Source organism: Thermomyces lanuginosus, assembly GCF_041956635.1.
Source record: "Thermomyces lanuginosus strain ATCC 200065 unplaced genomic scaffold VTN49scaffold_22, whole genome shotgun sequence".
NCBI lineage: Eukaryota > Fungi > Ascomycota > Eurotiomycetes > Eurotiales > Trichocomaceae > Thermomyces > Thermomyces lanuginosus.
Window position 1 is genome coordinate 598,792 of NW_027192356.1, and position 24,905 is coordinate 623,696.

General features: G+C 53.0%; 10 protein-coding genes across 10 annotated transcripts; 7 read left to right on the forward strand and 3 right to left on the reverse strand.

The window, feature by feature from the left end:
• Nucleotides 1-923: 923 nt before the first annotated feature.
• VTN49DRAFT_1141 (uncharacterized protein) lies at nucleotides 924-1,238 on the forward strand (the record flags this gene model as incomplete). The annotated part of the gene is made up of 1 exon (XM_069408724.1): nucleotides 924-1,238. One exon carries the CDS (start codon nucleotides 924-926, stop codon nucleotides 1,236-1,238), a length of 315 nt encoding a protein of 104 aa, XP_069270181.1.
• A 238-nt stretch (nucleotides 1,239-1,476) lies between these two features.
• On the reverse strand, nucleotides 1,477-2,495 carry VTN49DRAFT_1142 (uncharacterized protein; the record flags this gene model as incomplete). The annotated part of the gene is made up of 2 exons (XM_069408725.1): nucleotides 1,477-1,496; nucleotides 1,544-2,495. 2 exons carry the CDS (start codon nucleotides 2,493-2,495, stop codon nucleotides 1,477-1,479), a joined length of 972 nt encoding a protein of 323 aa, XP_069270182.1.
• Nucleotides 2,496-5,303: 2,808 nt separating this feature from the next.
• Nucleotides 5,304-6,728, reverse strand: VTN49DRAFT_1143 (uncharacterized protein; the record flags this gene model as incomplete). Its single annotated transcript, XM_069408726.1, has 5 exons — nucleotides 5,304-5,474; nucleotides 5,523-5,780; nucleotides 5,832-6,248; nucleotides 6,304-6,341; nucleotides 6,395-6,728. 5 exons carry the CDS (start codon nucleotides 6,726-6,728, stop codon nucleotides 5,304-5,306), a joined length of 1,218 nt encoding a protein of 405 aa, XP_069270183.1.
• A 300-nt stretch (nucleotides 6,729-7,028) lies between these two features.
• On the forward strand, nucleotides 7,029-8,495 carry VTN49DRAFT_1144 (uncharacterized protein; the record flags this gene model as incomplete). Its single annotated transcript, XM_069408727.1, has 5 exons — nucleotides 7,029-7,068; nucleotides 7,122-7,180; nucleotides 7,240-7,654; nucleotides 7,709-7,886; nucleotides 7,937-8,495. The coding sequence occupies 5 exons, from the start codon at nucleotides 7,029-7,031 to the stop codon at nucleotides 8,493-8,495; spliced, it is 1,251 nt and encodes a 416-aa protein (XP_069270184.1).
• A 676-nt stretch (nucleotides 8,496-9,171) lies between these two features.
• Nucleotides 9,172-11,234, forward strand: VTN49DRAFT_1145 (uncharacterized protein; the record flags this gene model as incomplete). Its single annotated transcript, XM_069408728.1, has 3 exons — nucleotides 9,172-9,759; nucleotides 9,811-9,965; nucleotides 10,019-11,234. The coding sequence occupies 3 exons, from the start codon at nucleotides 9,172-9,174 to the stop codon at nucleotides 11,232-11,234; spliced, it is 1,959 nt and encodes a 652-aa protein (XP_069270185.1).
• A 1,104-nt stretch (nucleotides 11,235-12,338) lies between these two features.
• On the forward strand, nucleotides 12,339-12,845 carry VTN49DRAFT_1146 (uncharacterized protein; the record flags this gene model as incomplete). The annotated part of the gene is made up of 1 exon (XM_069408729.1): nucleotides 12,339-12,845. One exon carries the CDS (start codon nucleotides 12,339-12,341, stop codon nucleotides 12,843-12,845), a length of 507 nt encoding a protein of 168 aa, XP_069270186.1.
• A 317-nt stretch (nucleotides 12,846-13,162) lies between these two features.
• VTN49DRAFT_1147 (uncharacterized protein) lies at nucleotides 13,163-13,690 on the reverse strand (the record flags this gene model as incomplete). Its single annotated transcript, XM_069408730.1, has 1 exon — nucleotides 13,163-13,690. One exon carries the CDS (start codon nucleotides 13,688-13,690, stop codon nucleotides 13,163-13,165), a length of 528 nt encoding a protein of 175 aa, XP_069270187.1.
• A 416-nt stretch (nucleotides 13,691-14,106) lies between these two features.
• Nucleotides 14,107-15,742, forward strand: VTN49DRAFT_1148 (uncharacterized protein; the record flags this gene model as incomplete). Its single annotated transcript, XM_069408731.1, has 2 exons — nucleotides 14,107-14,319; nucleotides 14,369-15,742. The coding sequence occupies 2 exons, from the start codon at nucleotides 14,107-14,109 to the stop codon at nucleotides 15,740-15,742; spliced, it is 1,587 nt and encodes a 528-aa protein (XP_069270188.1).
• A 786-nt stretch (nucleotides 15,743-16,528) lies between these two features.
• On the forward strand, nucleotides 16,529-21,146 carry VTN49DRAFT_1149 (uncharacterized protein; the record flags this gene model as incomplete). The annotated part of the gene is made up of 3 exons (XM_069408732.1): nucleotides 16,529-16,888; nucleotides 16,958-18,610; nucleotides 18,669-21,146. 3 exons carry the CDS (start codon nucleotides 16,529-16,531, stop codon nucleotides 21,144-21,146), a joined length of 4,491 nt encoding a protein of 1,496 aa, XP_069270189.1.
• A 1,183-nt stretch (nucleotides 21,147-22,329) lies between these two features.
• On the forward strand, nucleotides 22,330-24,660 carry VTN49DRAFT_1150 (uncharacterized protein; the record flags this gene model as incomplete). Its single annotated transcript, XM_069408734.1, has 3 exons — nucleotides 22,330-22,960; nucleotides 23,017-23,183; nucleotides 23,245-24,660. The coding sequence occupies 3 exons, from the start codon at nucleotides 22,330-22,332 to the stop codon at nucleotides 24,658-24,660; spliced, it is 2,214 nt and encodes a 737-aa protein (XP_069270190.1).
• Nucleotides 24,661-24,905: the final 245 nt, after the last annotated feature.

Genomic DNA, 24,905 nt, shown 5'->3' on the forward strand with positions numbered 1-24,905 from the left:
TTTTTTTTTTTTTTTTTTTTCTTTAGGAATGGCAGCGCTGCTGCACAAATTACCTTTAGATTAAGTCAAAAGTCAATCCAAAATTCTCAAAGCATGATCAGTACCGTCGTGGATCAGCCTGCTGTTTCCGGTGTTAAAGTTGTCGTTCAACCCAGCCTGTACTCCGTATGCTCTCAAAGGTGACTCATCAAACAAACTTTCAAGCTCTGCGGTCTCCAGTCCGGCCCTCGGGCTTATCTCACCCGATCCCCGCCGATCAGATCTGGTTTTCGGCCCGTACCCCGATCGTCCCCGCGGGGTTCGACCTTTGACCTCTGGACATATGATCGGGAGACGTTGAACAACCAGTATGGATTACGAGTAGTAACAACAACTCGAAGATCATCCTCAGCTTCCATCCAGAATACACCTAAATAAGTGGGTCTCGAGACTGTCTCCTTGCATGAAAGCCTGGATTCAAGTTGGCAAGAATGTGTCTACCTGCCATATCAAGTTTAGTTGCTAGATTACATGTACTACTGTATTAGGGAAGCCGAACCCTAATGAAGTCGATGAAGTTCTGGAGCTCATACATGGCTTCAACGAGAGATTAACCGCCTTCAGAACCACGGGGTATGATGAAAGCTTCCACTCTTCGTCAGTATCAGCTGACGGCTCCATATCATTGAATCCACGGGTCTCCGTGGAGAGGAGTAACCACATGGGGGCACTGCTGGCGTAGCTTCATGGTCATGTCGTCATGTCGAGCTCATCCATTGCCACCCCATGCTTTATATTTAATAAAGGGACACGGGAAGTACTGAGCCAGCACGAAGCTGACTTTCAACATTGCAGAGCAATCAATTGGTAAGTGCTTCAGAGTTCCTGCTGCAGACCGAGCAAGAACTCAACCAAGAGCGAGATCGTAACATCGAGCATCAAACATGGCCGGCTCGAAAACCGACACCGCAATCCGCTATCCCGAGGCGGAAGACCAGAAGCGGCGCCTCCGTCACGTCACCCAGGATCGAAAATGGGAGGCGCGTATGCGTGATCAAGCCAATTCCGCCGCCAATAAGAAGACCGAAGCTACTACCTGGGGACCCGAGGACTATCTTCGGATGGACATGGATGAAAGCGGGAACCCGTTGCCGGACCCGTCAGCATATGCCGACGGAAACAAGGCGCGCAGATATAGCCAACTGTCGGGAATTGACGAGCAGGATCTCTGGTCGGCGGCGAATGATCAGTTCGATTGAATGACTGGTTCACGGATTGGACCTGGACTTGGACAGTGTGATATCCAGGCTTTGAGAAAACCAAATATGATGTGATGTAGCTTGTATATGTGCCTGATATAACATGTTTTGGACAAATGAGACAAATGTTATACATTTTGTACTTGCCAGGCCATTGACGTGACATAGATTTCAACATTTCCAGGTAATAATTGTTCGAACACATGATCTCAAGCTAAGGTAGACCGCCAAACTACAGTTATTTGTCCTGAGAAGGATCTGCATTATCAGGGTGCTGCATTGAGCCAAATATTGTGTAGACATACCTTCAACCAACTTCATTGCACTAGTGTCATCATCCCATCGATACAAGCCTCCCTTACCCACGTTGTAGCGATAGTAATTCTCCGTCCCTTCCGGAACGATTGCTTTGCGAAACGTGATATTAATCCGGCCAACCGGCGCAGTCTTACTTCTCCGTTTCGGAATGCTATGCAGCCAATTCGATTGCGTTTCCCCTCTCATGACGATCATATCGCCTGAACTAAGGGCAAATTTCAGTGGTTTTCCTGGTGGCCTACCCTCTGGCATCGTATCTGGCTTATGCTTCATCAGAAAATCTCGCTGTTCGCCCAATGACAGCGATGCAATCGTCGGATTTGGCCCCAGAAACCGCTCATCGTCCGAGTGGTAAGAGATGCTATCATCACCGCTGGAGTAGTAGTTTACAAGACAGAAATTGAACGTCGTTCCATCCCCGAGAACTGCCTCGACGCGATGGCGTAGGGAGTCGAGCACCTGTGGAATTGGTCGCGGAGGAGTATATCTGTACTTGTTCGGCGCAACGGGTTGGTGAGTACTGCTATCAAGCAGGATCTTCCGCTCATCCGACGAGAAGTAGGACGTTGAGTCGACGCCGAAGACGGTTGTGAATCGAGGTGTATTCACGGTGGCCTCCACACCTGCACGACGGATGGTGTACTGGACGCGGTAGAACGGGAGCGAATGCCGCAGTAGAGCGAACAGCTGATCTGCCAGCGGCTTGTCAATGAACGGCTGGAAATAGACTAGGTCAAGATGAGGTTTGTCATTGATCTCGCGGCCGGGCTTTTTCGGTACCCGATCGGCCAATTCGTCCTTGATGTCTGCCGGGATATCGAGGATGTCGTGGGGGTAGGTGCTATGAGAGCTCTTGGTCGCATTCGGGATAACGAACTTGGTTCGTTTCGATGCACGAGCCTCTCTTGGAAAAAAAGAATCGAGCGTGCGCTTTGCCATGCGGAGTAAGGTCGGTCAATTGATCGATCAATTGTCCACTAAATTTGCTCATTTGTTTGACTTGCAGCTCGTCTCATTAATCAAGTTCGTGTTGCAGGTGCCAGAGTTTACAGTAGTTCGATGCTTGGAACGGATGACATCACAGGTCACAGAAGCTCTGCTCCCGCAATACCATCGTGAAATACTACTATAGATATTCTAGAACGCTCATCACAATCAGGCCAAAGCTCGTATCCTTTGGATATCACATTCTGTCACCGCTTATTACGAGGTTATATGTTTTCGTTCTCGCGTACAGGGCTTGACAGCAGTGATGGGCGCAATTACGTCATAGCATGGTCGTTAGTTGAATAGTCCTTGCATTCTGGGATCCCCAGATTACAGACAGCGGGTACGGAGGACTTAGGTCAAACTACATAGTGGAGAAGAGAGCACGTTCCTCGTTGCCATGTGCATGTTCTCCGAAATATCCTCTATGTGGTGTGACGGAAGCCTGAGATGTATCCATATACATGCTCCGCTGATCATGATGCGAGCGTTCTACCAAGCATCACACGCCGTGCAAAAGAACTGCAGAGTCAAAGCTCAAATTAAGGTTTGTGAGGGGTTTGTGGCTTGATCGATGGCAAATTGTTGCACAGCCAAAAATGCAACTACCTTGACCTTTTGCAAGGATGTGAACAAGCTATGCCTCGTGAACTGCGAAGCCGTTGTACTCGTCACTCGATAGCCGAGTCTTGGCTTCTACTGTCGAGTTTCTCGGACTTTTCGTTCAAGCGAGGCTACGATGTAGTTATTTTATTGTACTACTTATGATTTTCCTGTCCCTGCTTTGAGACTAAACAAAACTGGCAGAAAAATCCACCGAAAGAGTGAGCAGAAATCGGAACCGGCAAGCCACACTATTAGGTTCGGATGTGCGGTACATTTCTTCCGATCGCAAGTTGCATTTGGGGCCGCTGTCACCGAACTTTGCCAATGCCATCCAGTCTATCATACCACAAAATTGTGTTCTCAATAATCTAGCGATGTTCCGAGGAGGTACAAGTACATAGAGTGTATTCTGAGAACTATCACGGTTTATTAATTTACGAGGTAGCTAGACGAAGTGATACCTGCTCGAAGGTGTAAAGTGGCCCTTTTGAATCCCGCGATAGGCGGAGAGACTGCTCAAAAATCAGGCTGAAGAGGCAACATCATCACCCTTGTACTCACCCAGGAACGCTTGTTTCTCACAGAGTACGAGTAACCATGGTTCTCGGATATCTCGCCAAGATTCGCCGCCAATTCATGGTAGCAAATCCAACCGCAACACCGGACGATTTTCCATTCAACGTGCCTTTCATTGTTCAGCCTCGTCAAAAACGATGTGTGGGAAGCAATAATGTTCTGCAGTGTCTGGAATTTGTAGCGATCTCCAATCGCGCTGTTCTGGTCATATTCTCGTTGATGATTGGTGAGTGTACAGTCCCGTCGAAAAGCTTCCGAGAGAACCCCAACCACATCGTCCCATGATCCGCGTAGGTGACTTCGCAAACTTCGGCTGGAGTTGATGATGATTGAAGCCCCTCTCCAAAGTGTGATGATTTGATGAATCACAAATGTTTCCCTCTTAGCGCTGTGGGGTTCCCGTGACGGGCCTGATGGCTCGGCATGACCATCGGCGCGATCGGGGCGCTAATTGGTTGGTGCTTGTGATGGCCGTGCATATTCCTTCTCATACGTTCGCCAATCAGAATGCAGTATCTACCATCCTCTGCAGCCATGCCCTAAAGCAAACCCTTTAGGCGGTCTCTTGGGTCGTGCTCTTCAAGCCCTAACGCCTGGACGTATTTGCTCTGTCACCAACCAGCTAATACCAAGCCTCTCCGCTCCTACGCTCAATCTATGACTGGACGACTAGATCGGACAAGGCTTTTGAAAGGGGAAATAACCGTTGGCGTGCCTGTTGATCTACGGCGTACGGCTGACGACACTAAATTCGAATCCATGTGGATTCCGTAGGAATTGAGGACGAAACAGGACTTTGACAGCTGCGCCTGCGAACGTGCATCTAGTAAAACGCGTATTCGTACAGAATGGAGTACCGTATGATTTAAATCTTCCGCAGTCGAGGTGCCCCAATCCCTACCAATTCCCGGTCTCCAGCCGCCGGAATAGTTCCTGATGGGCTCCACTTGCTTACCTGCAGGATGTTTGCCTCCTCGGTTGAATTAGATGATTGTATGATCTTCAAACTCGAACGCCCGCTGGCGCGCACTAGTAACCGATCAGATGAGCCACAATGAGCTTACGGACCAGTGGCCTCGAACAACTCCTGAACCGCGCTGAGCGTTTCGCTTTGACTGGTACCAACTCTGCGAATCCGATCGCGGGCGGATTTGATCTGATGCGAATCGGATCTGTCGTTTAGTCGTCACACAGAGGCGTATCCTCGTTACCCCCTCGTCTACTTAGTCTGCTCGTTTCTTGACCATGTAATAATGTAACCCCTCCGTCTGCTATGTAAACACAGTCACGGTTAGCGGGGCGCCGAAAACGGCTCCCATTGGCCATTGCACGAGCCATTTTGCCGTCCCTGACCGCCTGCCTATTGTTATAATTTCAGGTCATGGTCGGAGGGAAAAATAAAAACATGCAACAGCTGGGATTCGCTGGTGGTCACCCACCCAACTACTAACCAGCCGGCGTGTGGCTTAAGTACGGCTGAGCGGACGGGAAGCCCTGTTTTCCACACCCTATGGTCGCATGTACTGGACTGACCGCAAAACTGGGTATACATGGTGCTCCAAGGGAATTCAAATGCACTTACAATTGCTCCTGCGGCCATTTCTGCTCGGCCACTTTCGTCGTTCGCTCGACCAACGATTCAAAGGCCGGACCTCCCTCGGCAGCGCAGCGCTGTGCGTGCGCCTTTTGCAAGAACCACAGCTTGTCAAATACCACTGTGGCATTGCCCTTTGTGATTTTCAGATTAAACTGCGTACGGTTAGTTGATGAACTATAATCACAGGGACTCCTCCATACTATGTTCTCCAGTTCTGCAAGAGTAAACACGTCCGACTTGTGGGTATGCGACCACCCCAGCAGTGCTGCAAAGTTGACCAGCGCGTCTGGAATGATGCCGTCGCGATCGCGGAAAATGGAAATGTCGATGTCGGCGTTGCGCTTGCTTAGCTTCTGTCCGTTCCGGTCGACTAGCAGCGGAACGTGTCCGAACTGCGGCGGTGTCCATTGGAACGCATTGTACAGAGCGACGTGCAACGGTGTCGAAGCCATCCACTCCTATATGATCATGAGTCGGGATCTGTTCACGTAAAGAAAACAGAGACCTACAGTGCCCCGAATCACATGCGTAATTTTCATGTGGTGGTCGTCGACAACATTCGCCAGGTGATAGGTCGGATGGCCGTCCGATTTGAGGAGAATTGGGTCATCGTAGACGCGATCGATGAGCTCCAGCTGCTTTTTGCCAGTACGATTCTGGCCCGTCTTGCCGTAGACCAAATCATCAAACATCGGATACTGATCTGCCTTGAGCCGGACCACAAATGGCTCTCCCTTGGCTGCGCGCTCGGCGGATTCTTCGGCGGAGATGTCAAAGCAGGCTCGGTCGTAGCCCAAGGGTAGCCCAGCTTGGTTGCGTTGGCGATTAAGGGCATCGAGGCGTTCGACGGAGCAGAAACAGCGGTAGGCGTGACCGGAGGCGATCAAATCGTTGGCATGGGATTGGTACAGGGCGGTTCTCTCGGACTTGACATGCAAGTTAGTGAGGGTCGGTCGTCAAGCAGTTCCTGTAACTACACACCTGTCGATATGGACCGTACGGTCCACCCACATTTGGGCCTATGCAAGCCGTCAGCACAAGCAGCAGTTGCAGCCGATGCAATGCATCCAACCTTCATCCCACTGAAGACCCGCCCATTGTAAATCTTCATAGAGACGCTCCTCCGCACCGGGAATCGTCCGCTTCTGGTCGGTATCCTCGATGCGCAGCAAGAACTGCCCGCCGGTTCGTTTCGCAAGCAGGTAATTGAAGAGCGCGGTGCGCAGAGATCCGAGATGGAGGTATCCGGTCGGCGAGGGAGCAAAGCGTGTTCGTGCAGGCTCGCTGGGCAGGCCCGACTTTGGTTTGCTGCTAGCGCGGAGGACATTTGGCGACGCGACCGAGGAATTGGCTCGGCATTGGACACAAATCCATGTCCGACGCACGAGGGTGCGATACTGGCGCATGACAGGCTAGTCTGAAATCCTGCCGAAAATAAATCGTGGCAAAATTGCGCGCCTTTGAATTTTCGTCGCGGTGTTTGGAAGAGTCTAATCGTTGATGCTTTGCGTAGACTAAGCTCCGCCCGGCAGAATTCTGCAACAATCTTGATAAGCGATCAGAAAATCCTAATCATCCCGCAAGTAACAATCCGGGCACTTTTGGATTATTGATAAATTTCTTTCTGTGTTCCTCTACTAGTCGTATGGGGGAAGTCGTCGATAAGTCGGTCTCTTCATTCCGCATAATGCCGCTGTTGCTGATTGATGCCAGTGTCGGACACGCCATCTCAAGTCGACCTCTATGGTGAGGGGAGAATATCAACAGTCATTGTTGCGATGTGATTAAGAATGTCCTAGAGGTCCTCAACGTCGATCGGAACGCGAGCAAAGAGGAGATTCGAAAGGCATACCGCAAGGTACTGACGTGTCGCTTTCTTGTCAACGGAAACCTCGACTTACAGCAAACGTTTAACAGGCCGCTTTAGCCAATCATCCCGATAAAGTTCCCGAAGCGGAACGCGAGGAAGCAGAGCATCGGTTCAAGCAGGTGCAGCAGGCATACGATATCCTCTACGATGAGGAGAAGCGGCACCTGTACGATACTCACGGCATGGCCGCGTTCGACGGGTCGCGGCCCGGCATGGGCGGTGCCCCGGATTTAGATGATATATTGGCACAGATGTTTGGGATGGGCCCGATGCCGGGCCGGCGTGAAGGCCCGACAAAGGGTCCAAATGAGGAACAGCGATACGAGGTCAGTCTGGAAGATTTGTATCGGGGACGGACCGTCAAGTTCGCCAGCACCAAGAATGTCATCTGTAGCCTGTGCAACGGCAAGGGTGGAAAGGATAAGACCACACCCAAGGTGTGCGGCGCGTGCGGGGGTGCAGGTCAGCCACTATCTCTCTTGATGTCCCGCTTGTATCGGCTGAGCTCTTGAACAGGATACAAGGAGGTCTTGCAGCGGGTGGGGCCTCTTTTGACCAAGTCCACGGTGGCTTGCACTGTCTGTGAGGGACAGGGGAGTTTCTTCAGCCCAAAGGACAAGTGCAAGAAATGCAAGGGGAAGAAGGTGACTGAGGAGACGAAGATGCTCGAAATCTACATTCCCCGTGGTGCACAGTATGGATGCCCAAATCACCAATTTAGGTATAGGCTGACTCGAATTGCAGGGAAGGAGAACGGATAGTCCTCGCCGGCGAGGCTGACCAAGTTCCAGGCAAAGAGCCCGGTGACATCATCTTTCATCTGGTTGAGGCTGAGCATCCGGTGTTCCGTCGGGTGGGTGCCGATCTGACAGCACCCTTGACCGTGACGCTCGCAGAGGCGTTGGCGGGATTTTCCCGCGTGGTTCTCAAGCACCTTGACGGGCGCGGTATTGAAATCACACACCCCAAACGCCCTGGTGAGGTTCTCCGCCCGGGCCAAATCATCAAGATCCCCGGCGAAGGGATGCCTTACAAGCGCAGCGACGCACGTGGCGATCTGTACCTGGTCGTTGATATCAAGTTCCCCGACAAAAACTGGAAACCCAGCGCCGCGACGCTCGAGAAGCTCAAGGAAATGCTTCCTGGTCCGGAGAAACCAATCGAGGCAGACCCCGTTGACGAGGTTGACTACGAGCCTGACGCGGACCTATCAGAATTTGGTCAGGGGGATCGTCGAGGAGGAGGCCGTTGGGGTGGCGATGACGATGATGAGGGAGAAACAGCGCAGTGCGCGACGCAGTGATACAGTCTTATGACTCAGTTTCTTTGTGTATTTCCTGGGCTTTTCCTTTTCTCTGGCTTTGCTTATGGCATCCATGGCGTTCCACTTACGACAATATCCGGAAGGCATTGACAGTCAAGACATGAAGATGGAAACGGATAGAAGGCCAATTCTCTCTTCTCTCTTTTGCACGAGCTTTAATGCCGCATAGGATAGTCATTTGACTTTGGTATAACTGTAATTCACTCACCTGTGAGTCACATCCTGAAAGCTTTAATCCCTCTCTTCTTATATCGTCGATCATCCCATTCGACAACAACCCGGCGGAATGGCCGCTGTAGCTCTAACTTAACCAAATCAGGTTAGACTGAACCCTAGCTTGGGTACCCTGTCAGGCACGTGGCATTAATAATGCCTCTTCTCCGATTGGCTATTTCCATTCTAGAAACCTTCTTTGGGTTATTCGGAGCATCTCCGGGGATCGTGGGGGTGTGGGGGTGATTTTCCCGAGGTCGACTCGGTGTGGGATGAAGCCGAAGATTCGTGTTCCTGGCATAAAAACTCGGATTAATTCCCGATAGAAGTACATACATAAGAAGCCGTAATTTCTACTAGAAGAGTAGGGACAAAATAGCAATCGATTTTTAATTGTGAATGAAGAACGTTTTTTTGTTTTGTTTTTGCAGTACCATTGACCATGACGTGCGGATCGAGAACAACTTGCGAAGGCTGCACCTGCAGCAAAGCAACACAGGAAGTGAACATTGAGGACTGCGAGGCAGAGCTCCGTGCTCTCAGACAGCGGACCAAGGACCTAGAGCAGGCCCTGGCAGCACTCACCACCAAGGAGAATGCAAACAATAGCGACGGGAGCCGTCGAGTACTCCGCTCCTCACGCTGGTTCGGCGCGGCAGCCGACCCACATATGAGCGCCATCTACACCGAACGATATCTCAACTACGGCCTGACGCGCGAGGAGCTCGCATCGGGAAAACCGGTCATCGGCATCGCGCAGTCCGGGTCCGATCTGTCGCCATGCAACCGGCATCATCTCGAGCTGGCGAAGCGCGTGCGCGAGGGGATTCGCACGGCGGGTGGTATTGCATTCGAGTTTCCGACACATCCCATTCAGGAGAGTTCGCGGCGGCCGACGGCGTGCTTGGATCGAAATCTGGCGTATTTGACGCTGGTGGAAATTTTGTATGCGTATCCGCTGGATGGGGTGGTGTTGTTGACGGGGTGTGATAAAACGACGCCGGCATTTTTGATGGCCGCGGCGACAGTGGTACGTACTTAATTCTGGCTTGCAGTGGGAGTTCGCTCTGATGGTTAGTAGAATATTCCGGCGCTGTGTCTTAATGTCGGTCCCATGATCAATGGTTATGACAAACTCGAGCCGGCCGGCTCTGGTGCGGTGGTCTGGAAAGGTCGCGAAAGACTCGCCGCTGGCGAGTACACCGTCGATCAATTCATTGATTACGTGGCCCTGGGGTAAGTGTGCTGCTTGGTGGTGGTCAAAGGAGCCGAACTCATCGTCATACCAGAGCGCCGTCCGTCGGCCACTGCAACACAATGGGAACGGCATCCACGATGAACGCGCTGGCAGAGGCCCTTGGAATGGCTCTGCCGGGCTCTTCCGCAATTCCCGCCCCATATCGCCAACGAAGCCAATGCGCATACGAAACGGGCAAGCAGATCGTCGAGATGGTCTGGGCCGACCGTAAGCCCAGCGACATTCTCACTCGCAAAGCGTTCGAGAACGCCATCGTAGTCAACACGGCAATCGGCGGCAGCACCAATGCGCCTATACACCTGACGGCCGTCGCAAAGCACATCGGCGTCGACCTCACCATCGAAGACTGGGATACGCATGGCTTTCACATCCCCTTGCTGGTCAACATGCAGCCGGCAGGTGAATATCTCTGCGAGGAATACTACCGAGCAGGGGGTCTGCCCGCCGTGATGGCCGAGCTCCTCGACGCTGGTAAACTCCATGGGGACGCGCTGACCTGCAACGGAAAAACCGTCGCGGAGAATGTCGCGGGGAAGCATTCCTGGGACCGCCGCGTCATCCGTGAATACTCGAATCCGCTCAAGACCGACGCTGGGTTCCGCCATCTCCGTGGTACCCTGTTTGACTCGGCCATCATGAAGACCAGTGTCATCTCGGAGGAGTTCCGCAAGAAGTTTCTCGAACGTCCGGGCGATCCGGACGCGTTCGAAGGGCCGGTAGCGGTTTTCGATGGGCCAGAGGATTACCATGCACGCATCGAGAGCGAGGACGTGGCAATTGACGAGACTACATTGCTAATCATGCGCGGTGCCGGCCCTGTGGGTTATCCCGGGGCAGCCGAAGTAGTTAACATGCAACCCCCGGCCCGTCTCTTGAGGAAAGGGGTGTCCTCCCTGCCCTGCATCGGAGATGGGCGCCAATCAGGAACTTCGGGCTCGCCTTCCATCCTCAACGCCAGCCCCGAGGCAGCCGCTGGCGGCAACCTGGCCCTGCTACGTGATGGTGACCGCATCCGCGTCGATCTCAAGCGACGCCGGGTTGACATCCTGGTCCCTGATGACGAATTGCAACGACGCCGGGAAGAGCTGGCGGCCCGCGGCGGATACAACATGCCAGAAAGCCATACCCCATGGCAAGAGCTCTTCCGGCGTGAGACGGACCAGCTCAGTGAGGGTATGGTCCTGCGCGAGGCGGTCAAGTACCAGCGCATTGCCCAGCGATATCCGGAGCCCCGGCAAAATCATTAATTAGGCTGACGAACTGTAACGGTTTCTTCCGAGCATGCCATTGTGGATAACGAGTATACACATCCAAGAGATCTCCGTCCATCTCCGTACGGCTGTATATACGGGGAATAGAAAGAATGAATCTCTCTATGATTCGAGCAAGATTGTGTAATCTTGTGCGAGATAAAACTTAGATAGGGAGCAAAATGTCGGTGAAATCCATGCGCAATCAACCCAACAGGCCGATGCAGGGGTTCTAGCGGAGCCGAGCTCAGCCCGAATCCGGCCCTTGAGCTTAAAATCGCCTGGAAAGACGCTAAACCGTCCAGGGTAAGCATAACGAAAGAAATAAACTTAGGTCTAGGCCCTAAAAAGCCCGAATTCGTAAGCGCCAAGACGGGAGCTTCCACCGGAACCGAAAAATTCCTTTGCTTTCAGCCAAACAGGTCATCCGGTTTCTATGCAAGACTGCCGGTACCTTCTGGGAACTTTTGTATGAAGTACTCGTAGGATTCAGGGATTGTTTAGACGGATGATTCTTGCCAGTTCACATGCTAATGTTAGAATGTTAGAGCTCGCACAGGCCACAGGGTGCTCTGCGTTCTTTCTTCATGCATCCCTTATCGTCCACTCATGTTGAGCCATTTCCCCATGCTCTCGCTGGGGACCCTGGCCATTGGTGTTGACGCTATCACTCCTGACTCTTGTTCCAATCCGTCGCGGCTGATATGTTGCGCGATATCAGGGAGCTTGTTATTATTTTGTTGTCAACTATATAAGATGACTTGGATTCGCATCTGAACGGCGTATTCTCTTTTTCCAGACTCAATCAACCGTTCCACTTGGCCCGTCTGATATCGATCCTCCTATTCATCCCTGGTCCCGCGTCCGTTACGCGGCCAAAAAACTTTTCATCCGGCCTCGAACTTTATAGTGAGGGCTGTTTTCTCGTCCGCCAACATGATCGTCACTCAGTAACGGCCTGGAGCCTCGCTGCTCTTCTTCTGCTCTCCCTTTTTCACGCTCCTTTTGTTGCCAGAAAAGCCCGTCAAGTGTCCACCGTCCTCCGCACAAGCTTCCACAGACGTTCACACACCACGAAAGCCGCAGAAGCGGCCACAAGCCATGGCGCCCAACATTTTCCTCATTTTGCGCAATTTGTTCTGCCCTGTGTACTGGTGCAACAAAGGCTACCAGATCGAGGGCTCCATCATCCGTGATGAGCATTGGGACTCCCCCGTCCCAGGAATATACCGATACATACCGGAACGGGGCTGGCATCTGATCCGTCCGGACGACACCGAGAAAGACCTCACAGAACCGGAGCAAGTGGTCTACTGCCGCATCGTCCGTCGGTACCTCCTGGCAAGCGACATGCAGCGACGTTGCCGATACTTTAGCGCCGTGGAGAGAGAAGGCGAACGACCAAAACGTCGTCTCTTCTTCCGCCTCGATGACTGCATTTCTTGGGTCATCGGCTGGGATGAACGCGGACGCTTCATGCCGGGACCCTACCAGAAGTGGTGCTATGACAAGGAATCAGGAGTGATGCGGCCCATGATTGGCGACGATGGGAGCGTCCTGATGGCCACACCAGCGGCTTCTCGCAGCAACAGCGTTTATCGAGCTTGAAAAAACAACATCGCTCGAATCTGTCTTTCCGTCGTCCTTTTACTTTTGTTCTCTTATTTCGGCATTATCTTTGGCGTTTCGTTCTTTTTGCATGGCTAGATTTCCATTGCTTGAGCTTTCAGCGACGGCGTTCGGTATACCTCATGGCGAAAAAAAGAGGTCAAGAAGGAATGGTAACCGGGGCTAGGATAAAATGGGATACACGGTGGTTCATGTTATAGAGCTGGATGTTCAATCAGCGGCGCTTGGTTTTAGAGTTTGGGAATAGTGTCACCATTCAACGAAGATCAATTTGATCATTTACACAGATGATGTTATCATAGCTTTGCCGTAGACGTGGAATCCGAGATCACCAACTTCTTCAATCCGTTTCGGATGCTCCCATGCATTCCTCCCCTGGCCGGCCTCCTGGTGTCACGGTCAACAAATACATGCGTAAACCCACCCACGGCTTTAACCGTATCATTGCCGCGCTCAAACACACCAACTTCATACGTCGCGCTAGACGAACCGAGCCGGACAACCCGCAGCCCCAGATCCAGCACGGCGGGGAACGACACGGAGGCGAAATAGTCGCAGTAGGAGGACACTACGAGACCAATCTGACCGTGACCATGCGTCTTATCCTTCTCTGTCTCTTTCGGTACCCCCTTGGCAACAGAGTCCAGATCGAGTCCACAATGTTGGATCAGGTAGGTGTTGATAACAGAGTCGATCAGAAATGCGTAGATGCTGTTGTTGAGGTGGCCGTAGACATCATTGTCGGACCATCGCGTTCGATATTCCAGGTGGAAAGGATAATCACCCCGTCGGCGGCGTCTTTTGGCTTCTAATGTCGAATCCATGCTTCTCATACTGCGATGCTAATTCTCATGAAGGTCCCTGGTCCGACCAGAACTCGGGAGCCTCGGAGTTGTTGCGGCGGGAGGCGTGTTGATTATGTAATCTATCGATCAGATCTGCGAGATTCTACAGATCGAGTTCGACGGAGTGAAGATCATGAGAGATATAACACCTCAAAGGTCATGAATCGGACTGTCACTGAATACTCGCAGTGATCGCATGTCGACTGAGAGTCCCTTCGAACAAAAAGCGCGCAAACAACTCAAACGCCCTTCGATATTCTGAGCACGATATCTCAGATCCTACCCGCACGACTGCGAAATAAAAAGTCGTCCCCTTGTCGCCCTCAGCGCGAATCGCAGCATATTTGGCCCGCCGCGGCCGCCTCAATCTCGCCCTCGTACCGGTTGATACCACAATGCAGGTGCCCCCGCCGGATCCCGTCGAGAAACCGCCGGATGTTGCTGTAACGCCGTGCGATCCGCCTCCGCAGTACTACTTCGAAGGAGGCTTGCGAAGACTCAAACCTTATCACTATACGTATAACACCTACTGCAAGGAACGATGGAGGGATAGGGAGCTGCTCGAGATTTTCACGAGCGAGTTTAGAGACCGGCCAGTGGAGTACTACGTAGGTGGGCATCCGACAGATTACGGAGACAGTAACTGATAGGTTCCAGAGACGGGCGATCGAGACAGGACAAGTCACTGTTGGAGGCAAGTTGGCTACGCCATCAACGATCGTCAGGAATGGAGAGGTCATATCTCATACGATGCATCGGCATGAGCCTCCAGTACCAGGCACCCCCATCGGCATCATCCATGAAGATGACGATCTATTGGTGATTGACAAGCCGGCGGGAATTCCCGTGCATGGCGCCGGTCGCTACCATTTCAATACCATAGTTGAAATCCTTAAATCTGGACGTCCCGGCTTCAAGCCACTGCCCTGTAACCGGCTTGACCGGCTGACCTCCGGGGTCATGTTCATTGGGAAACACCCCAAGGCAGCGGAGCAAATGTCCATTAAGTTGCGGGAACGCACGGTCCAGAAGGAGTATGTAGCACGGGTCAAGGGCCGTTTCCCTGACGGCGTGGTCGTCTGCGACCAACCCATCATGTCAGTGAGTCCCAAGCTGGGACTCAACCGCGTGCGTGCAACGGGCAAGGAGGCCAAGACCAAGTTTCGCCGCCTGGCATACTATTCGCCGCGCGACCTCGCCGCTGCATCGAAACGAGAAACGGACGACGGAGATCGGCCAGCGACACCGAAACCCATGGGGGCCAACGAAGACGAAGGCTACAGCATCGTGCACTGTCTGCCTCTGACAGGGCGCACCCATCAAATCCGCGTACACTTGCAATTCTTGGGCCATCCTATTTCCAACGATCCTATCTACTCCAATCGTCGAGTGTTTGGCGACGACCTAGGCAAATTTGATACAAGTGGCGACAAGGACAAAGAGATTATGGAGCGACTATCTAAGATGGGCCGGACCGAGGTGACCTTGACTCCAGAGGAGACGAGCACATATCGCACGCATCTCACGACGGTTCCGAATGTGCCTCCGGGCACCGATCCCAGTGTCATCGAGGAAATCATGTCCCGCGAGCACGAGGCTGCTGTCGAAGACTACCACAAGCGGAAAGGGGAACGACTATCTGGCGAGAAATGCAAAATCTGCGACACACCCTTGTACACTGACCCCGCGCCCCATGAACTGGGAATCTTCCTGCATGCGATTGCCTACTCGGACTCGGATGGCAACTGGAAGTATCGCAGCAAGGTACCTAACTGGGCTCTTCCTCCAGAGGGAATCGAGGGTCCGACCGAGGTCCCCGAATGGAAGGACTCGCCGGACGAGGAGGTGGTCATTAACAATGGCTACGTGCCGGGACAGAACGAGCCTCGGAAGGATGGTAGCGGCGAGGACGTGCTTGCATTGGTGCAGGGTGTCGGGCTGGTCAATCTGTCCAAGAAGATTCGACACGGCGATGATGTGACGGAACAATTAGAAGGTACTCAAAAGACTGCAGCGTCTGATTCAGCATAGAGAATAAATATTACTGTTCTACATTCCAACCTTGGTACCCCTTTACATTCTGGCTCGTCAGCAAGTCACGTGTAGATAAGATGATAAGGGTTGCGGTGGAGCTGTCATACACGTGGTCGCCTTTCCTCTTTCGGATTCAACGAATGACAATTGCGAAATCTGAGAGAGGAAACCAATCATATAAACATCGATTTGGGGTGATTGAAAACAATTGACAAATCTATCAGAATTTCCTAGTTGTATACCAACTGTTCTGCCCGATATCCAAGCACGTTCCTGCCTCGGAACGTGACGTAGCACGCGGCGCGTCTGAATCACGTGACCTACCGCGGGAGCAACAGGCGCGTCCCAGACAGTGGTGGGATCGAGACTTTGAGACGCTCTTGAAATTGCGACCACGAAACCCCGTCCAGAGTCAGACACAGGGTTATTCTGCGAAACGTTCGCTTTTGCTCTTGCCGTTATATCCGTTCAAAAAAAGGGAAACAACGTCGCAGTAACAATCCGCGCGAAACCGTCGACCCGGTGGGACGCTTCACGACGCGTCCACCAGGTTCAAGTTCTCCAGTCTCTTTGATTTTGATTTCGGATCAAATTTTCAAGGAGTGTGCCCTTATTCGGATCTCGCGGGAATACTACTCTTGCGATCAGCCATTCGTCCATCGCCGAATCTTTCGACGCTCTCAGTGCTAGATCCCTGAGCATTTTCATCGCGTGTGATGTGTGGCCGATTTCCAGCCAGCTGTTCGTTCCTTTGCTCGCTTTGTTCTTTGATCTGAGACCACAATGCCTGCGCGCACCCGACAATCGCGGCCCTCGGCGACCGAAGTCGTTGTGCAGGAAGAGGAGCAACAAGGCGGGCTTAAGAAATTACGCTTCAACGAGCCTTTGTCATGGCGCCCGGGCAAGTCTGCGATTCCCGTTGCCGATCTTCTCGATCGCTTGCAGACCCTGGCGCAGGAATTGTCGAAATTGGAGCAGGAAGAGGTTGATAAGAGTTCGCTGCGGAAGGTCTCCCAGGAGCTGGCTAGTGGGCAGCTCCTTGGGCATCGCGTCAGGGGTGTTCGAGCATGGACGACTTGCTGTATCGTGGATATCCTGCGGCTTTGTGCACCGGATGCGCCGTTTACGTCTAATCAGTTGAAGGTGCGGCAGTTGTTCTGATATCGATGCCTTTTGCGTACAGGTTCGTGATTGACAGATGTGTGTGTTCAGGATATTTTCACTTGTATTGTGACATCCATTATCCCGGCCCTCGGCAACCCGTCTGATGCCTTCAATGCGCAGCACGTTTACGTGCTGAATTCGCTGGCAGACGTCAAGAGTATCGTCTTGCTTACCGACCTGGACGCGCCCGATGCACTAATGGTGTCCCTGTTCAATTGGTGTTTCGATATTGTGTCCCTATCAGCCAAGACATCCACCGGCGAGCCCATTCCGAAGAACGTAGAGTACGACATGACCCGCATGCTGACTACCGTTATCGATGAGTCGCCCACATTAGCACCGGATGTGGTGGATCTCATCGTCGCGCAGTTCTTGCGCGTCGATCCGCGGGTGGCCGAACAGCCGGCGAAAAAGGGCAAAAAGGAGATGACAGTAGATCCAAATCAGGATACGCTTCTCAAGGAGTATCCAGCGGCGTATGAAATGGCCAAAGCTCTCTGCCACGCTTGCCCCGAGAAAATGACAAGTCACATTAGCCAATATTTCAACAACGTCATCATCGATGCGTCAGCACCGTCGATGGATTCCTCCAAACGAAGGGGAGGCGCAGATGAGTCCGACGACGAGGCAGAGGATATCAAAGAGTTGGGGAAGGCGCATCGATTGATCCGCGAGCTGTGGCGCGCGTGCCCGGATGTGCTGCTGAATGTGATCCCGCAGTTGGAGGCAGAGCTCTCTGCCGACTCAGTATCTCTTCGTCTTCTAGCGACCGAGACCATCGGTGATCTGGCTGCGGGAATCGGTGTTCAAGGGCCGCCTCCTCCGCCGCCCATGGACCCGGCACTATACCCGCCTGTTACTCTGTCTGAGTATCCGCAGATAATACCGCAGCCGAATGCCCTGCAGGCGCCGATGGCCCCCAAGCCGTTTGCGCAGGTTCACCCCTCTGCGTACGAGAGCTTCCTGACCCGCCGCCAGGATAAGTCTCCCGCTGTGCGATCTGCTTGGGTAACTGCGATCGGACGTATTCTGACCACGTCTGCCGGGGGTTCTGGCCTGAGCGAGGCAGACGAACAGAACCTTGTCAAGAGCCTGGGGATCATGCTTCGAGATGCGGACGAAAAAGTCCGAGTGGCAGCTGTGGATACGATCGGCACCATGGGGTTCACGGACATTATTAACAAACTGGGCGTGACTGGTGGTTTGTCGTCGCCTGACTCCGTCCTGTCAATCCTTGCCGAGCGCGTCAAGGACAGGAAGCCTCAGGTTCGGGAGCATGCCATGAAGGTGTTTGCCAGAATGTGGGCCGTAGCCGCGGGGGAGATCGAGGAGAATAATGACGTGGTTGCTGGCCTACTTAAGGATGCGCCTTCTAAGATTTACGATGCATACTACACGAACGACCCGGAGATTCAAGCGTTGATTGACCGGGTGCAATTCGAGTATCTGCTGCCGCTGAACTACCCGCCGATCAAGTCAAAGAGCTCCAAGACGTCGTCAAGCCAGTCGCAACGACCGCGGGCGTCTCTGGAAGCTAACAAGGATGAGGGTGCCGCGGACAGAATCCGCGTACAGCGGATTTTGACCCTGCTAAAGGGCCTGGACGATAAGGCGAAGAAAGTGTTCTTTGCGTTCCAGGCTCGGCAGCTTAACCTGAGAGATGTCATTACCATTTTCTTACAAACTTGCGAGGAATATAATGTATGTCGTGTCCCCGTTGGATTCCGACTTTGAGTTGACGATCTATTTTCACTTGCAGGGCGGCGTCATGGAAAAGGACGAGGACCGGATCAAGTCGCAGTTGACCCGTGTCATTGATACGATTTCCAAATCCCTTCCCGACTCTTCTCGCGTGTCGTCCGATTTGTGGAAATTTGCAAAAGCCCACGATCGGAGGAACTACCAGCTCATTCGCTTCGCTATGGCGGCGGTTAGCGATTATCGGACGGTTACAAAGGCTATTAAAGAACTTGCCAGGAGAATCCAGAGCAGTAACACGCCGTCTTTGCTGGACACTCTGACACCGTTTCTGTATCGAGCTAGCTCTCTCGTCTTCAACCGAAGCCATATCCCGGCCATTATGGACTTTTCTCGGACAGACGAGAAGGGCCTGGCGAACGCGGCGCATGAGATGCTCAAGGAGGTGTCCTCGCGCAACCCAGAGGTCCTCGAAGCGCAGGTACAGGAGATGTGCAAGGATTTAGAATCGCAGGCTCCTGGGCAAGATTCCTCCGAGGATAATGCGGAAGAGATCCTCAAGGCCTGCGCTGGCTTCGCCAAGAAGCTGCCGGGAAAGCTGCCCAAGGAGCGAAGGTTCTTGCAGGCGCTGACAAATTATGCGCTGTATAGCTCTTCGCCACGTGCGGCTAAACACGCAGTGTCCATTATCATGGCTGTTGCGGACAAAAAGGACATGTACGCCAGGGACCTCATCCAGAAGTGCGTCAAGGAATGGGAATATGGCTCCGAGCATTTCCTTACAAGATTGGCGACGATTGCGCAGTTGTGTCTCCTCGCGCCCAACGCGGCAGATGGAGAAAGCAACGGCATTGTTTCCATTGCAGTTGACCAAATCTTGCTCAAAAATCGGTCGATGGCCGAAGAAGATTCCGGGTATAAGTGGTCGGAGGCGGTTGACGATGAGACATTGGCCAAGGAATGGGCGCTCAAGATCATCGTCAACCGGCTACGAGGCAAGGAAGGGATTGAAGACGATGAGTTTCGCGACTTGGCGGACCCGGTATACGAGACCCTTAACAAGCTCGTTGCGGGCGAGGGGGAGATCTCCAAAGACAAGGACACGCCTGCGACACAAAAACCACGGCTGCGGCTGCAGGCAGCGAGAATGCTGATCAAACTGTGCGCGTCGCGGCCGATCTGTGAGCAACTCCTATCGCCGCGGGCTTTTAACCAGTTGGCGCTGGTTGCTCAAGACCGTCTGCAGGCGGTGCGGACGGGGTTCATCAGCGCGCTGCGGAAGAAACTGTCGCAGAAATCCCACCTTACTGTGCGATGGTACGCTATCCCGTGCCTGCTGGCATTCGAGCCAAGTCTCAGTCTGCGGGAAAGTACCATGACGTGGATGCGATCCCGTGCCACGCTGTTGTCGCGCCAGATGCAGGCGAATGGCAAGTCCAAGGAACAGCAAACAGTTATGGAGTCGATGTTTGCGCGACTCTTGTCGCTCCTTGCATATCATCCGGATTATCCTCCTGAGAGCGAGGATGTACAGAACCGAATAGCAGAGCTGGCCGACTTTGCTCGATACATTCTGTTCTACCTGTCGGCCGTTGCCAACGAGAACAACATGTCGCTGATTTTCCATGTGGCTCAGCGGGTGAAACAAGCCCGGGACGGCATCGCCCGAACAGAAGAAATGACTACCCGCCTACATACGCTATCAGATCTTGCACAGGCGACGATTCGGCTGTTTGCGGATGCCTACACACAACAGCATCGGATCGGCGGGCCCAACGGCGGCGCCAACATCCTGCAAACATACCCGGGCAAGATGCGGCTACCCAGCTCACTCTTCGCCGCGATGACCAGCCACGAAGAGGCGCAGGAGGCGGCGGACAAGAACTACCTGCCGGGTGACATCGATGATACGCTCGAAGGCGTCGTGCGGTCATGGATGCGGCCAAAGAAAACGCCACAGCAGGCAGCACAACAAAGCAAGAAGCGCAAGAGCGAGCATCAAGGCGACGTCAACGGCAGCGGGACGGCGACGACGGCGAAAAAGCCGCGGAAGAATGAGTCGTCGCAGTCGCGACCACCACGGCGACGGTCTTCGGGGACCGCGAAGCCGAAGAAGAAGTTGAGGGACGAGGACGGATGGGCGTCGGACGCTGGAGATGAGGCGATTTCGACAACAGAACGGCGGCGGAGCAGGCGGAGTGCTGGCAAAGCAATCAACTACGCTGACCAAGACACTGAGGACGATGATCTGGAGATGGAGTCCGCTGATGAGGAAGAGGAGGATGAAGACGAAAGTGAGAATGAAAATGCTGCGGAGAGCGACGAGAATGAAAACGAAAATGAGAACGAGGACGAGAGTGAGGGCGGCAACGACGAGAAAGTAAACGGCAACGGCGACGGCGACGGCGAAGCTGACGACTCCAACAACGAGGAGACCACCGGCAAGAGAGCCACAACGGGGTCCCGGACGAAGCAGCCGCAGCAACAACAACAACGAATCAGGACACTCCCAGTCCGACGGTCGAGTCGTCGGCGCTGAGTTTACCAAAAAGTTAGGGCATGATCAGACATTTATAACCTACTTAGGTACTTGACATGCGTTATTTTTTTTTTTTTTTTTTTATGTGTCTATTTGTACCTGTTCCTGGTTCTATGTTTTTACAGCTTGGTGAATACCCATGTGTTAGCATCAGATGCAATGATGAGTTCTTTTCGTTCCCGTTCGAATAGTATATCAATTTGACATATCACATGCCGTCCTAATCTAATATCTGCTCCAATAGTGCCGTGATTAACAGAACAACGGCAAACCAGATCGAAATCAAATTGGAGGGAATTTAAAGCTGGGCCACTTCTATCCGATAGGTACCCCTGATGAACATCTGAGCAATTGCTATATATCATTTTCGATTACACCGATAGAATCCGGTGGGCGACGCAGCAGGCGGTCTAGAAGACAAAGTAGACATGGCAGGTACTCCGGAAGCAAAACGGCGCTTAATAGGACAAGGGTGAGCAATCAACAGGCATATCGAGGCAACAATGGACCTCAAAAGGAAAGTTTTCTCCTCATTCGTCTCCGTGAAGATGGCGAAGCGAGGCGCATGGACCTTTTCTCAGCGGTACTGTATGCATTACATGCTATTATTGTCAAACAAATGGCGATGACTTGTTCATGGATCGCCCAAGCTGCGTCTCTCTGTCCCGCTCTGTGCTGGTGCAAGATGAACACAGAGCAACGAACTAAGGAGCCGAGATTAGGCCTGAGTCATTGCGGCATTACTTAACATTTACAAAGCCTAATCTGGAGCTGATAATGCCTGGCAAGAATTAAAAGCAGATGTGACGGGCATTCTAGACAATATCAGAAAGCATAATAACATACACTAACAGGCATTTGAGTACGGAGATCAGTGGAAAAGACGAGCCATCAACATGCACAGGTCACGGCGATGCGTTCAAAACAGAACCTCTTCATCGCCACGGCGACAATAGCAATCATTGATCGCGACACGGCTATGGAAGAAATTTCTCACTCACACGCAAAGTCATTCTTTCTTCTTTTCTGTTCAGAGATCTTTTCCATTGCTCAAGAAGCTTGAAGCAATTCGTTGTCGTCAAATCTGGATCGTCAGGATTAGAAAGCAATCGTCTGTATTCCTCACTCTCGTTCTTCAGCTCTCTCCCCTTTCTCGTTCTCTTGTTCTTACTCTTTGGCCAGAATGTCTGGAGAGCAGGACTACAATCTGGCCAACCCTGGCGAGCACTCGTTCAGGCCTTCCACCCCTCCTGCTCCAGACGGGGGTGTGGGTACGGACATGGCCAGCCAGGAAGTAGATCGGAATGGCAGCAACATCCGCAGTGGCGGAAGCAGAGGGGGAGGCGGAGCTGTTTCTATCTCGCTGGAGAACATGGCCTCCTTCGCCGAAGCCACTGCTTGGATGTATGAGTGGTATCAGCGTCGCTGGGCTGCAGCCTCTTCTGACGTCCAGCAGCAAACCCAGCAGCGGCAGGTGCGGCGTCGGAACCAGCGTCGTCACCAGCAACAGCTGCAACAACAACAACAGCAGCAGCAGCAGGGACAGGTCGTGGGGGTGGTTCCGTCCACTTCGTTCGCTGAGCCCACCAGCGTCAATGTCGGCCAGCAACACCAAGCTGCAGGACAGCAGCAGCAACAGGTAGGCAGCATTGGGGCGGCGTTGCAGACTGCTCCTCCGCCTGATGTTCCCCAACAACAGCAGAATTTCTTTGCCCAACTCGACGACGATGCCTTGCTGGCGTGGGGATTTTCAGCTCTCGAGAATCGGAACATTCAACTGGCCGGTCAACAAGAGCAGCAATTGCAGCACGAAGGTATGTCTTTGTTGATCAATCGATTCTTCCGAGACCCAACCCTTATTCACTCGTAGCAGGTCAAGAACAAGCCATTTTTCCGAGCAGTGAGGGTCTTTTCTCAGCTTGGAGCTCGAGCTCGTCGGCCACCAGCCACACCAGTACCAATCCCATTAGTGGGCAGATCCAACAGGACGTGAATGTCGAAACCTCCATTGATCGGGATGAGCCGCAGGAAGCGCAGGTGGGTCTTCTCAGTACTTTTGATTGACAAGTGTGAATGACAACGTCGTTTCTCAACACAGCAAGAAGTCCAGCGGCAGGTGGAAGAAACTTCGTTCTGGGCTGCAGACTCTTCCAGCACCAACGAAACAGCCGACGTCAATCCGATCGCAGCTACTGATCATCGACAACAACAGCAGCTGGAATCTTTGATGCGGACATGGGCTCAGCTCAGTGCCCAAGCTGCTGGCAATGAACAGGAACAGCAGGAGCTGGCGGAGGCTTTCTTCGCTGCGTGGGCGGGAACTGGGGGGAGCGGCACACTCGACTCGATCTTGGGTGGTGGTCGCGTGGAAGTACAGCCCCAGATCCAGCCGGCAGCAGAAGATGCGCAGGAAGGACAGACCTTCACCGCGCCAGAGCCGGCGAACGAGCAAGACACACTCACCCTCGTGTCACAGACTCGCCGGCAGATGCAGCTGGAGCGCTGGCGACGGGACACCCAAGGGCGGCAGCAGCTCATCGACAGCGTGACCGAAACAAATGTAGAGCCGCAGCGAGCAGAGTCTGAGGCCAGGCCTGCCACAATCACCAACCATGTCAACGGGGAAGAGCATAATGCCCGGCGACGGCCGACCAGGTACTACATCGAGAACCCTGGTCTCTCCTTTTTCAACTTCTCCTCCTCATCGTCGTCGGAGTCCTCTTCTGCAGCGTTGTCTGCGTCGTCGTCGCAGTCTCCGCACCGACAGGGCGGAAACAATGGCAGACGGAGCGAGGATGTGCTGAACAATGTCAACGGCATAGCGACCGTCAACGGACAGAATGTCCAGCACTTCTCTCCTCGCCCCAGCTATGATCAGGAAACACGAGCACAAGAAGAAAGAGACAACGATGGTGATGTGCTCATGCCCTCAGCACCACCGACTACTACCCCTGCGGGCCTTGGGATTGAGAGGAGTGAGCACCAGCCCGTTCTCAACAACGGTGGTGGCCACCGACTCCTCGGGAGCGGAGAGGAAGGAGAAGAAAGACGACGAGGAGAAGGGGCTATTTATACACCTCCTCAGCCTCTCGTGAACGGTTTCCATTTCCCTTCTCGGCCTGGTCCCAGCTCTGCCGCGGAAACGGCCGCTGATACAGACACTTCTGACGGCGCTGTTGATCCTGTTCGTCCTCAAGTGAATGGTATTGCCCCAACGAGCAATATCAACGGCAACCTGGACGGCTCTCCTCCGACAGGAGCGGCATATACCAGCGGCTTCCGTAGCAACGATGGTCACGAAGGTCAGACGAACAACGAAATTAGTGAAGGAGCTAATGGTGGCCCGGCTAACAGTCCCTTGGACAACAACACCTCTCGCACCAGCAATAATCGGGATTTTGATTCAGAGGACGGCTTCTTCGGCCTGCTGACCTTTCCGACTTGCTGGTCCTGCGGGGCGACGTTGCCTGAGGTTCCGCCGGTGTTGTGCAATGTATGCGGAGTTGCGAATTGATTCACCTGGTCCGTTTTGTTTTCTTCGCCCGAGTCAACTGTTGGTGTTGGCGGTAGATGTACCTGTTTCGTGGAAATTTTTCCAAGTATTGTTTCGAGTGGTTCTTTGTGCGTTTACGAAGCAAGTCCTGATGTTCGAGTCCCTGCATCATTATCATGGAGAACGTATGTACCGTACTGTATTTTACTCCAACATGGAGAAAAGGCCATGGATATCAGTCAATCAGAACAAACCATTCAGAGAAT